Raw genomic sequence first — 12,739 nt, 5'->3', positions numbered from 1 at the left:
ACGACAGTAGCTCTCCAATGAATGTTTGGAAATGTGGATCGATGGAATAATAATCAAGTTACGCCATCTGTTGCAAAACCGCACGAACTTATCCATAGACCTATTATATAACCCCTTAATCGTACGACTCGGACTTAAATCCGGCCTAGAATTGTCTCGTCAACAGTACTCTCCAAAAATGTGTGATGAATGTTTTATCCTGTTGCAAAAATACATAATCACATACAACCTACGCAATCTAACCTAAACAATTTTCCGGTCTGCCCAAAAGCACATATATTCCTAGCGGCTACTAGCACCTCATAAAACATTCTGTGGAATTTTCACATTTTTTCAATCATCATAAAACACTTGATAATTATTTTTAGCTTTGTATATATCCCCTATAAATAATTATAATATTTTTAGCTTGTGATATTTAAATGATTGACAAGGATTCCCGTATGAATCCGTAGCGGAAATTATGAAAACAATTCGAATACTTGCGGAAATACTGTTGCTGTAATTGTTATAATGGGTCTGTTATAGGATATGGACACTCTGTCCAAAAAATAATGGAAGTGATATTAAAGTGGGCGGCTATAAATTCGGTTTCTTATTGCAAACTTGTGACATACATGCCCCTGTCTGAACGTAAATAATTATTTTTTTTAATACATAATTACAAAGTAGTAAATTTGATAATATTAATGGTGCAACCCTAGTGGTTCCACATTTATTACAACCTTGTAAAGGTATCAGGCAACTCATTATTATTTATCGTTTCTTATCGATAATTTGGCATTTGCATCAGTTGGAAGAAAAAATTGTTTGTAATAATTTCGGAAGAATCTTTGGTATTCTGGGAGAAGTTCTATAGCCGGAATTCTACATTTTATCCAAAATAACTGCTCTGTCTGGTATACTACATTATTTTTTTAAGAATTTACTAATATTTTAATTACTAATTGGAAACTATCTATTATATATTCAGGTCAAGCTGAGCGAAAACAAAAAAAAAGTTATGAGCGATTGGACGAAATCACACAAAAACGCAAATAACGCTAGAGTCGAAAAAATGACGGAAGACGCATCAAAGTTTCTAGGCGGTATTCTTGGTGATATAAGCTCAAGATCAGCATACACGCAAATTGCAATTGGAGCTACATCAGGATGGTGAGTGATAATTATTTCTTGCTAATGCGCTTTATAAATTGGATATGTACGACAGATGTACGTCTGGGTGCAGTCGCGTTTGTCATAGGAAGCAGTCTAAATTAAGTGAAATCTTAAATAAATGACGTAATATCCAAAGTTTTGAAAAATTATGTTTGTTTTGTACATGAGACAAACAAATTAGTGCAATACGTAACGTGCTAGCAATGATGTTTGTTGCTTACGCTAGAAATGATTCATCAAAGGTAGACAGCTTTTGAATAACAAACGATTTTTAGGGAATTGTGTTGTATTGAGAGTCCTTACTGAATATAAATTCAAGTCGTGCGACTATTATCGAGCAAATACTAAACACTTCATTTTGTTTTACTTGCTACGCCTTTTTTTAACACGTTGAGTGCCCTGTACTCACAGGTTGGTCTCACAGTGCGAAGAGACTTTCAGGCCTCGTGGTGACACTTGGTCTCACGGTATAATGTGTGAGATTTCGGTTTGTGCTGATGCAGCTGCTTCATAGAGGCTATTAGTAGTAGTGTATTCACGCCATACTAGAGCCATTGCATTGTTTATGCTGCTTGGCCTATGGGTATGAGACCAATGTGGCATCATATGGCCTACATTTTGTTGAACAATATTCTATTGTATTATGTAAAAAAAAAATCGTGGCCGGACGAACCCCATTTTTTTTGTTGTATGGTGGCACTCAACGTGTTAAGATGTAATTACATTAATTGTTAGCGTATTTTTTCATCCTATATTTTACAAACCATGTTTATATTGATTTCACTGGGCAAAATAGTTTGAATATACGCGCAAAACTTACTATATATGTATTTTAAGTATCAGTACTCATGTTTTCATTTTAAATGTATTTGAACGTTACTCATACGACACGTACTACAAAGGATTAGGGAAACCAATTTTTGACACGACCTACAAAACTTGAATTTTGTATTATTAAGGAAGCTAATATAAGTATAGCAATATGAATATGATTTTTTCTACTATAATTTGAATTCAAAAACTTCTATCAATTTTTTCCCCTATTAAATGCGGCTTATATTCGAATAGAATACAAAACACGTGATATAAATGTATGCTGTAAAAAACATTACGCTTAATGTAATTTTGGTTTTATATAGGTTTACTGGCTTTGCAACAATGAAAATTGGCAAATTTGCAGCTTTCGCTATTGGCGGAGGCATAATTTTAATGGAAATCGCCCATCAAGAAGGCTTTATCGAGATTGACTGGTCTAAAATTACAGGAAAGCTCGATAAAGTCACCGACAAAGTTGAAACCGCTGTGACAGGACAAGAGAAGAATTGGATTGAAAAGGTGAGTGCGGCAGAAGAACATTTTAAGTTAAATTAAAATAATTAAAAAGGCCCTAAATTTGCAGTTTATTTGGCTATTAAAGTAAGGGCTTATATCGACCAAATAAATTATGTAGCGTACGAAAAAATCTCGCACACACATATGAATAGGTTCGAAAAGAATTAAATCAAGCAGGAAATCCGTCTTAGTTTGCACTGATAGAAAAATGTAATGGCTTCGAGGGTGTTTTACGGTTCACGGAATTAACGCAATTAATTTAATTGATAAATTTCTTTAATTTCTAATCGTTCAAAATATCATGAGGAAGCATGTCTTATGCGGAGATAAAGATAGCTTTGAAGTGGTAGAACAACACTGGTATCAGTTTGAAGAATTGCTTTCTGATTGCAAAACATTGCAACTGTTATTTCAACCTGACCTGCCCAAATCGCCGTTTTCTACGTTAAAAAGAACTTATTATTTTTCTTATTTCTTATTCTTATATCATGAAATTCTTCAAAAGAAAATGATATCTTCAAAGTAAAAGTGAAAATAAATAATTTGATTGAGTCCGTGACCGCAAATACTGTCAAGCGTTTGAAAAAGTGAGTGGGAAACTAAATACTTAAGTAATATATATGGGGCATTCTTCGCCAACCGGACACCCCCATCTGCCCAGAACAGTTTTTATAAAAAAAATTTTTCCCTATGCCGAAATAAAAGCTTATGTCATGTACTTTAATTTGTCATGTGGCACTTTTTAAAAAAAAGTTTTACTGTGAATTCTCCTCAAACATGATGCTCGGGGGTTTCTGGGTTCGCTGCTGAATATAAATATTGAAGGAAATTGCTGAAATTGGAATTTTTTTTTCATAATACAGGATTTTTTCCACAGTAAAACTTTTTTTTCTTCTGGAGAATTGGAAAATCTTTTAATAATCACTTCCTTTTTGTTTGAGATTTGGAAGGAATGGCTTTTTAGTATTTAAAAAGTGCCACATGACAAATTAAAGTACATGACATAAGCTTTTATTTCGGCATAGGGAAAAATTTTTTTTATAAAAACTGTTCTGGGCAGATGGGGGTGTCCGGTTGGCGAAGAATGCCCCATATATATATTTTTTTTTGTTTCATCACAACTTCCTGCTTTAGTTTTATGTCACCAATTTTTATATTTTATTGAGAAAAATGTATTAAGCATAAATGTCCATACTCTAAACGGCGCAGCCCACACCCTACGCGGGTAGTTTTCACCATACCTGTGCAAATAATTGCACTGAGTATTTCAAATTTCAAACTCATCACAAAAAATGCATTGATTATTTTCATTGGCGATGTTCTTGCAAATCCTCTCCAAGCATGCTGTTTAATATTTTAAATAATTTACTTCTACCCTTCAGTAGCAAAATTGCAACGTAAAAAATATTTTCTTTAACTTCGGGATTCTTATACAAAACAGAAAAAGTAATAAAGCTTTATAATTTTATTAGAATACTAAAAAAAATCCATTTTAATAAAAGCAAGTCATAGTTGCAACTAATCGTATTTTTTATTTAACCAGGGCAAATTGTTTATTAAAAACAACGCAGTTTTCACCGTAGCATTTCTTGGTGGTGCTCTTGTTGGAGTTGGTTGTGCATGAATTACTTTAGGATCAATGTTATCTGTAACAGATTGAATATTTGCGACCTCGATATTAGTAATTATAGTATATGCCTATGTTTGTAAAAGTTGTCTTCTTTGGCTTTGCAATAAATTAATCCAATATTTTAATTATTTTGTTTTTGCGTTTATTTATATAAAATGTGTAGACAGAAGTTTCGCAAAATTGTCTATTGGGAGACTTTTAAGAAAATTCTACTTCCACTTTGTTACAAATTCCATGTTCAATTATAATAAAAATCATTACGAAAATTTTAAGAATTAAATATATCTTAGTTTCTCAAAATACGAGCAATAAAAAATATACATGATTTCTTTTGTTTTTTTTTTCTCCACTTTTCAGACTGAACGCTTTGTCGATCGTAAACTTGATCGTGCAGAGAATTTATTAAAGTCAAAAACAAAGAAAGCTAAGAAGTGGTATAGCAAACTTATTGGCGACGAAAATGGACCCAAAGTAAACGATCTTCATATTTTCTTGACGGCATTTATAGGCGGAGTTGCATTAGGCGTAGCTTCGTCCTAAATGAATACTCTATATGACCTATAATGGTATCCTCATACCAAGATACTTCTCTCATTCATCACTTATTCAATTACTAATATTATTTAGTTTAACTGAGTTTGATTATTGTTACGAGAATACGATGTATTTGATAACCCAACAGTGCTTGCATAAAAGGCATCGAACAATTAAATAAACAAAAACACGAATAGTATTTAATTTAAAAAAGATGGTAATTAAGGTGTGATTGAACTTGTGAAGTTTCCAGGTAGGTAAGAAATATATATTTAGTCTTGTCATAAATTCTGTGAAAAATTTTACGATGCATACGGCGAGAACAAATTCGCAGAAAATCGCTTAACCGTTTGAAAGCTTGTGTAAAAGCAAATGGTGACCATTTCGTATGAAAATTACATTTTTTTTTTTAAGTTATATGATTAAATAAAACTAACTTCATCAAAAAAAGTACTATAATTTCATATCTATAACGGACTTGTAACAGAACTTATGGCAGGACTAAGTATAATTATCAAACATGGTGTGTTTGCCGCACTCAATAATTACAGCGATATTGCGACCCTGTTGCTTTTTCGTTGGTCTATTGCTGGTACGGATTAGCTGCTGCGATAGTGCAGAAAACATTTCGCGCCGAAAGTGCTATTTAAAAATATCGACCAATAACTTCGTTTGATTTCATTTTAATTTTGCTCTGAAACCAGTAAATGAGCAATAAATTAACTTTCAAAGTAATATTTATTAAATGAAAACTTACTTATCTTTTATACTGCGCTTAATCATGCACTAATGATGAGCATCAGATTGTAAACATTCTACTGAACGCGTGACATTAGCATTGTTGCAGAAATTGTGGCCAAAAATGATGTTATCTCATAAAAAGTGACACTGACGAAATTATTGAAGCTCGAACACACCCATACTTATATCTTAACAATCGCCGTGGATCACACCCCATTAAAATTAATTTAAACAATATTTTTATTTATATACTCATTGCTTTTTTATTAAATTTATTTATTTAAATTTTATTGAATGCAGCAACGTCAACACTTTGAACGTATTCTTCTAGCTTTTCAATTTCTTCGGTTAGCCAATCAATTGAGACTTTTTCGTCTTCAACAACGCAGGAAATGCTAAGCTTTTGGATACCAAAAGCGACTGGCACAAACTTAGAAGCGCCCCATAAGAGGCCATCTGTCTCGATTTTTCGTATTTCCGTTTCCATCACTTTAAGATCTGTCTCATCGTCCCAAGGCTTAACGTCCAAAATTAAGCTAGATTTTGCGATAAGTTGCGGTTTCTTCGATTTCTTTGCGGCATAAGCAGCAAGGCGCTCCTCACGTATACGTGCGGCTTCTTCATCCTCTTCGTCTTCAGAACCGAATAGATCTACATCATCATCCTCATCTGCGGCCGCCTTTGAAGGAGCAGCTGGGGCGGGGACAGGAGCGGCTACGACAGCTTTATTAGATAATTCTGCATTTACTTTTTTCTCCAAAGCTGTTATACGAGTTTGAGTTTCCAAGCACACCGATTTCAAGCTCTCCACCAATTGCCTTAGATCGGCATTGGCTTTCTCTATAACAGCAACGCGATCTAGGACCTCTCCAGACACTGGAGAAGTAGTCAATGTAGTAATGCCATCCATCTATAAAGAATATAGAATAAAATATAAATATTCTTTACATTTGCTTTTATGAATGTTCGGTTCAATAAAAACTATACAATAAATAAATGGAGAACTGGTAGGTTTTGCAAATTTAGAAAAACACAATTTTGATTAATTGTGTGGAAAATTGCTTTCAATTACTGTAAAGCTATGAATATTATTTGTTAGAAATATATATAATTACCTTTTCTAAAGAATTTTTTATGTGCTCTCTTGCCTTAGCGATTTCCGAAACTAGAGTGCACTGGCTGTTGGCAGCGGAACCCTTTAAAATAAGTAACATTTTTTGAATTCAAATTAACTAAGAAATTATTACTAACCACTAAAACATTTATTTTAACTAAATTTACCAAATGAAACATTGCTAATCGAAGCTAAATAAAAAATATAAACATTTGTGTGACTAAACTTGGTTTTGTGCAAGTACAAAAGAAAATAGAAAATTTCCAAAATATTACTAACCGCCAAAAAAATCAAAAACACCAGTAAGACATTTAACCAAATTTGTGGATCTAATAAGCTTGGGTATAAATGAAAAGAAAACGATAGTTGGCTCCTTAAATGCAACAGTGCAAAGCATATAAATTTTTGCCGTTTTAACAGGTAAGAATGCAAACGGTAAATTGAAAAAGTAGCCAGCCGATTGAGTGTGCCCATGCGATAGGTGTGTCCACAACCCAATTAGAAGAAAATCGCAGAATTTTGCCACCGTAGCTGCGCCTATGGGACAAAATTCACTAATTGTTTAGTGCTTTGCGTTAATGCTTTTAGGAAGACAACCGATATTATAAAACATCGCTGTGCTTAAATACTCAAAATGTATGCACAAAAATTGGATCAACATCAAATAAAAATAACAAGTGCTACTGAACGAAATTTCTATGACAAACAATTATTGCTAACCAACAAATCTACATTTTTCTTTGCCGTCTTATTTCTTTTCTTGGACTTCTCTCCACTTGGTTTAGACCCCACTTTATTAGCTATATCAATGGGTGCATTGAACTGATACTGAGAGCCGGTTAACAAGAGTCTTTCTTCGCTTTCAGAGTTTGTCGATATTTCTGTTAGTTTTGGTGTACATTCATTCTTTTTGTATTTCATTTTTTTGCATTTCTTCTGCTTGGACGGGGTTTCTTGTACACCATTCAAGTGACCGTCCCCACTTAACTGTTTCACTTTTTCCTCCTATAGGCAGCGTGAAAAGAAATACAACTCCATGTTAGATGATACTGATAATTATTGTACCGACACGTGTAACAATTATGTACAACATAAGCCATGGTATAATGGTAGCCACTTAATAATTTTTCAATCTCTTACCTCTTTGCTCAAATATTCGTAGTATTGGCGCTCGGCATTGTGGCAATTTGCCTTGTCCACCCAAAAACGATCTGCAGCTAAAGTTGTGGCCATTTTTAATATATTTAGAATTACGATGTCCGCAAAATTTACTGCAACGTTGATTGTGAGACGCACCACACACTTAAAGTGAGCTATTGTGAATATACGGATATCGAACAATGCAAACGATATATTTTAACGATTTCGATAGTTTTACCTTATATAGTTTTTACAATTGGCAATAAAAACCAAATTAAAGTTATCGAAATTTTATATATTGTCTTTAAATTAGAAAATCCTTTGAATGATAATTTAGTCTTTCAATTTAAACTTAAAGCTTTAAAAGGTTAGTCTTCGTCGATTCGACGTTTTTTTACGTTTTTCTTTTCATTCGATAAACTTATTGGACACTTTTTCTTTCTTGTTAAAATGTATTTCTTATTAAGAGAAGCGGCACGTACGCCACATTTTTTGTACTATAAAAATTAAAAGGGCTACCTCGGTACAAGGGAAATTAGAGTAAATGCTTAAAATAACGTTTCCCCTTAAGGACTAACGAAGCGATTATATATGTGAAATACTTTTTTGGTAACTTCTAACTTTTTCCTGTAAAAGTGTGCTGCGTAGTCGGTGAAAACGGACAAATATAACTTTGATAAAACATATTAGTTTGGTAAAAAATAAATCCATTATTTTTATTCTTTTTTTGCGAAAATAGTTAAAAAATTTTTATGGTCGATCTTTAGCTCCTGGGCGATGCTGCGACTACTAACACCCCGGAGAACTTCGATTATTTCTGTGATTTTATCGACATTTTCTTTAACGTCAAAAATGCCCGAACGGAATAGACGCAACCAAAATACCGCGTAATTAGCTCTTAAGCTAGATATACACGGGGCAACCGTTGAAGCAACGTGTTGCCTTTGTTTAAGAAACACGTTGCGACCGTTGCTTCAATCTCTGTATTGTGTATAACTGTGGTGCAGGAAAGGTACAAGCGGAAGATACGTAAAATTAAATTTTTTAAATGATCGACGAAATGCGTAAAATTACTTCTCTTATTATAATTGACCAACTTTTGTACGAAAATGAGGAAGAAGAGATGCAACAAAATAAGAGAAAAAAAATCTGGTCCAAAAATTGGCTATTAAAAAAGGCGAATTTTCGAACGAAAGGCTGCTGAAAGAACTGAAGAAAAATGAGCAAGCGGACTATATATTTTTTTTTTTTTTTAACCAGCGGACTATAAAAATTACATGAGGATGGACGAAGCCCTGTTTAGAAAATTGTTGGACTTCGTAAAGGCCAAAATAACGAAACAAGATACCATAATGAGAGAGGCAATATCAGCAGAAATTAGACTGGCAATAACTTTGCGGTATCTTGCAACAGGAAACGCTTTTGCGGACTTGAAATTTTTATCAATTTTATTGTATTCATTTTTTAATTATTCGTATGCTTTTTTTCTAAAATTTTTATTTTTATATTTGTGTGTTCAACGAACTGAACGAGTAAAAGCAGTAACCTATCGCAAAAATCAAATTTATTTGATATTTCAGCCAACGGTTGCAGCAACACGAAAATCATTTGGCAACACAGCTACACACGAGGCAACGGTTGCTTCAACATGGCCGAGTTGCTGCAACGGTTGCCTGGTGTGTATTTAGCTTTACAGTATCGACCCCAGAGAACTCGGCACCATAAACACCATTCACAATTTCAGTGGCCTGGCTTGCATTTTCGACTTTATCAAAGAAAAACTGTAAAATGTACCTAATTTTCTCTTTGCTGATTTCTATTCTTAACACCCTGTAACTCACAAGTGAATGGAACAAACAAATAACAGCAAATAATTTGTTTAGCCTGAAATGTCACCTTGACAACCCGCATAAACTTAAAATTGTTTATCAATACTTTACGAGAAAATAATGTACTTCTTTTTCCCCAAATTAATATGTATGATATGTTTCCACAGCACATAATTGGCTGTTAAGTCTTGTTGTTGTTGTTGTTGTTGTAGCAGTATCTTCGCCCTGTCAGTGTAGTGTAAATTACCGGTCGTCTTCGTCTAGCTCATCTAACGGTAGGCCCAGGAAACTGGCAGTTTCGACGGGTTGGGTCCAGAGGGAGAGAGGTGTTAGATGAGTGGGTTTGATGGGGCATGTGAAGAGGTGGTTAGTGTCGTGCGGGGTACCTTCACATGCAGGACATATGTGCTGTTAAGTCTTCTTCTTGTTCTCTGTAAACTTCTGTTATGGAGAAAACAGTGAATTAAAACATGGATTTAACTTTATGTTATAGTGAAGATTGTATTAATTTATTGCATTTAATTTCCAGCAATAAGAAAAAGTTCTAACAGACCGGTGAAAGGGAGTTGATAGATATGGGTCGAAAAACAATAAACGAGTAGCGTGCTTGTGCGGTACCCATAAAGATAATTTGGTCTCCTCTCCCATTCTTCTCAGGTGTTCAACTATCTCATCGACATAATAATTATTTCAACAATATCTTTGTTTGCTACCATTGTTATAAAATAATTTTTTCATCTTTATTATCCAAAGTTTGTTCACGTCGTTTTTTTGCTTTGGTTAGTCTTGCGTATTGGTTTGACCGATGATTTCTATAAATTTGCGATAAAAATTAGGGAAGGCTCTAAAAATTTTCACGAATCGAATACTGAATTTTGACAAGTCGGACGTCAGGTTTCTTTCCAATACAAACGAATACATCGACCGTCAAAATCGTGAAAAGTGAAGCAGCGATTTTCGGAATGCGTCCCCCCCTTTTTTGTATACCGTGGCACTGATTTGGCTGGGATCACTTCACAATGATTAAAGTATATTCAATAAAGAACAATTACCTATTTTCTCAAAGATTTTGTTGTTTAATTAATTTGTAATTTTTTTTTTTAATAATGTATAATTTTATTTAGTTTCATCATTTTCTGCTTTTGGTTGCCTTCAAGCCACCAAATCGCAAAGGAACCCTTTAGCTGAAATACCGAAGACACCTTGTGTGGATTAGCCTTGGGCAGCCCTTAGCAAAATGGTAAATATTCGTTTGCTAAAAATCGATGAAAGGTCTTACCTTTTAATAAAAATTTTCGGTATTCAGCTAATACGTAATAGAAAATATTTATGCAACGAAATACTGATTCATGTATGCAAGTAGTATATCCCCGTCACTTATAAATAATAATCATTTTTAAAGGTCCCGTAAATTTGTATTTATTTAATAAAAAAAAGTTTTCGCCATTAATAGGAATATAAAGCGGCTTCCGTTTGCTTATTTTTGTGCCAAAGTACTTTTATAGTTTGTTGTCCATTCAATTATATATTTTTTATGAAAATTAACTCATAAAAGTTTGTTTAGGATCTGTGCATTGTTAAAATTGTTTTATTTTATAAAACAAAATACAAAAAAATAAAAAAACGTAAAGCGCCAATAAGGAAGGTGTTTCAAGGCTAACAGTTTGATGCAGATATACATATTATTTAAAACAATTTGGAACCTTTATCAATCGTGTGAATGTTTTATATATGTAATACATGTATGTAACTTTCAAAACATTTCCATATACATTTAATTAATATCTAATCTAATTCTATTCGATTTTCCATAAATAAATTACCGGTGTGCAACTTTGACTCCTTCATTTTATCATACGATTTAAGTAGATCTTCCATGGATATCGCGATCAGAGGGTTTCTTAACTCAATTGCAGCGTAAGCCGATGTAGATGGTTGTGCCGCTTGTTCACTTAATTGATTTTCATTTGTACGCATAAATAAACGCATTCGGTAAACTGAAGCATTCCGGCACATTTCTCTTAAGTCCGATCCAGAAAATCCATTGGTAAGTTTTGCTAATCGATTAAAATCCACATCATTGTGTACACATTCGGTTTCCAAAATAAGTTTCAATATCTGTAGTCGCTGCAGTTCGGTTGGAAGTCCAATATGAAATTGTGCGGGCATTCGGCGAATAATAGCCTTATCTAAATCTTGCGGGCGATTAGTAGCCCCCATTACAATTACAGTTGAGTTTGAATTAGTACTAAGCCCGTCCCAAAGCATCATAAATTGGGTTTTCATCATTGCAGTAGCCTCGTGGTCGTTTGAGTTCCGACTGCGCAAGAATGAATCGATTTCATCTATGAAAATTATGCAAGGCTGAATTTTTAAGGCCAGCGAGAAAACTGCAGAAGCCAATTTTTGGGATTCCCCGTACCATTTATCAGTCAGGATTGCGACGTCAAGATTTATAAAACGCATTCCAGCTTCCTTGGCCGTGGCCTTTGCGATCAGAGTCTTACCACAACCGGGTGGACCATGTAACAATACACCTTTTGGGGCTTGCCAAAGCTTAGATTGATTAAATAGATCTCGATGCCTGACTGGTAAAACAACTGACTCCCTCAATTCCTGTATAACGTCGTCAAGACCAGCAATGTCACTCCAACTCACTGTTATATCAGCAGGCACAACTAAATGGGTGGCAATCATAAGCTCATAGTCATTAAATTGTTGGGGATTTACTTTGAAGCCACTTTGATCACCAAGCCTATAAAGTGTGCACATTTTCTTTCATAAATATAAATACGCATTACTTAACTTATAATTACCGTTTCAATTGCTCTTCAGCTCGCAATTTAGCCTTCTTTTTGTTCTTACTAGTCGGGTCCAGTTGGTTCATCATCCATTTCACTGAATAAAATGTGATGACAGATGCAATAGACACTCGCAAAAGTAGCTGAATGATTTCATTTCGCGATAACTGGGAACCACCGAAATTAAAGTTGTCCATCTTTTTAAAATATTGTGTAATTAAATTTATAGGCTCACAGCCTTTTCACGCTAGCGCAAATGACATTAGGATACATGATTTGAGAGATGTACCGAATTAACGATATATCGAGTTTAAAATATCGATTTAGTATTTATGAAGGAAACAAGTTGATAGTGATTGATTAAACCTTGGCAGCCTTTAAATAAATACGATATTATTATATTATATAATAAAAAATATAATATAATATAAAAGAAAATGTTTTAACGAAAATTATTGTC

At 33.8% G+C, this 12,739-nt stretch overlaps 3 protein-coding genes across 6 annotated transcripts; 1 reads left to right on the top strand and 2 right to left on the bottom strand.

Annotated features, from left to right (window-relative positions):
* Positions 1–761: 761 nt before the first annotated feature.
* On the top strand, positions 762–4,844 carry LOC129248565 (FUN14 domain-containing protein 1B). Of its 2 annotated transcripts, none has more exons than XM_054888160.1 (4): positions 762–899; positions 974–1,155; positions 2,298–2,493; positions 4,478–4,844. In XM_054888160.1, exons 2-4 carry the CDS (start codon positions 1,004–1,006, stop codon positions 4,658–4,660), a joined length of 531 nt encoding a protein of 176 aa, XP_054744135.1. In that variant the 5' UTR covers positions 762–899; positions 974–1,003; the 3' UTR covers positions 4,661–4,844. The 2 variants fall into 2 exon arrangements, with proteins under 2 accessions (XP_054744135.1, XP_054744136.1); XM_054888161.1 differs by lacking the exon at positions 4,478–4,844 and adding an exon at positions 4,034–4,245.
* Positions 4,845–5,617: 773 nt separating this feature from the next.
* Positions 5,618–7,824, bottom strand: LOC129248236 (probable elongation factor 1-delta). 3 transcript variants are annotated; one of them, XM_054887704.1, is made up of 4 exons: positions 7,650–7,824; positions 7,230–7,514; positions 6,511–6,591; positions 5,618–6,305 (listed from the first exon to the last, which is right to left on the bottom strand). In XM_054887704.1, the coding sequence occupies exons 1-4, from the start codon at positions 7,740–7,742 to the stop codon at positions 5,676–5,678; spliced, it is 1,089 nt and encodes a 362-aa protein (XP_054743679.1). In that variant the 5' UTR covers positions 7,743–7,824; the 3' UTR covers positions 5,618–5,675. The 3 variants fall into 3 exon arrangements, with proteins under 3 accessions (XP_054743679.1, XP_054743680.1, XP_054743681.1); XM_054887705.1 differs by having other exon boundaries at positions 7,242–7,514; XM_054887706.1 differs by lacking the exon at positions 7,230–7,514.
* Positions 7,825–10,871: 3,047 nt separating this feature from the next.
* LOC129248530 (outer mitochondrial transmembrane helix translocase) lies at positions 10,872–12,555 on the bottom strand. Its single transcript, XM_054888110.1, has 2 exons — positions 12,295–12,555; positions 10,872–12,233 (listed from the first exon to the last, which is right to left on the bottom strand). The coding sequence occupies exons 1-2, from the start codon at positions 12,474–12,476 to the stop codon at positions 11,264–11,266; spliced, it is 1,152 nt and encodes a 383-aa protein (XP_054744085.1). The 5' UTR covers positions 12,477–12,555; the 3' UTR covers positions 10,872–11,263.
* Between the last annotated feature and the right edge of the window lie 184 nt (positions 12,556–12,739).

Source organism: Anastrepha obliqua, chromosome 5 (assembly GCF_027943255.1).
Source record: "Anastrepha obliqua isolate idAnaObli1 chromosome 5, idAnaObli1_1.0, whole genome shotgun sequence".
NCBI lineage: Eukaryota > Metazoa > Arthropoda > Insecta > Diptera > Tephritidae > Anastrepha > Anastrepha obliqua.
This window is presented reverse-complemented; position numbering and strand designations above follow the sequence as displayed.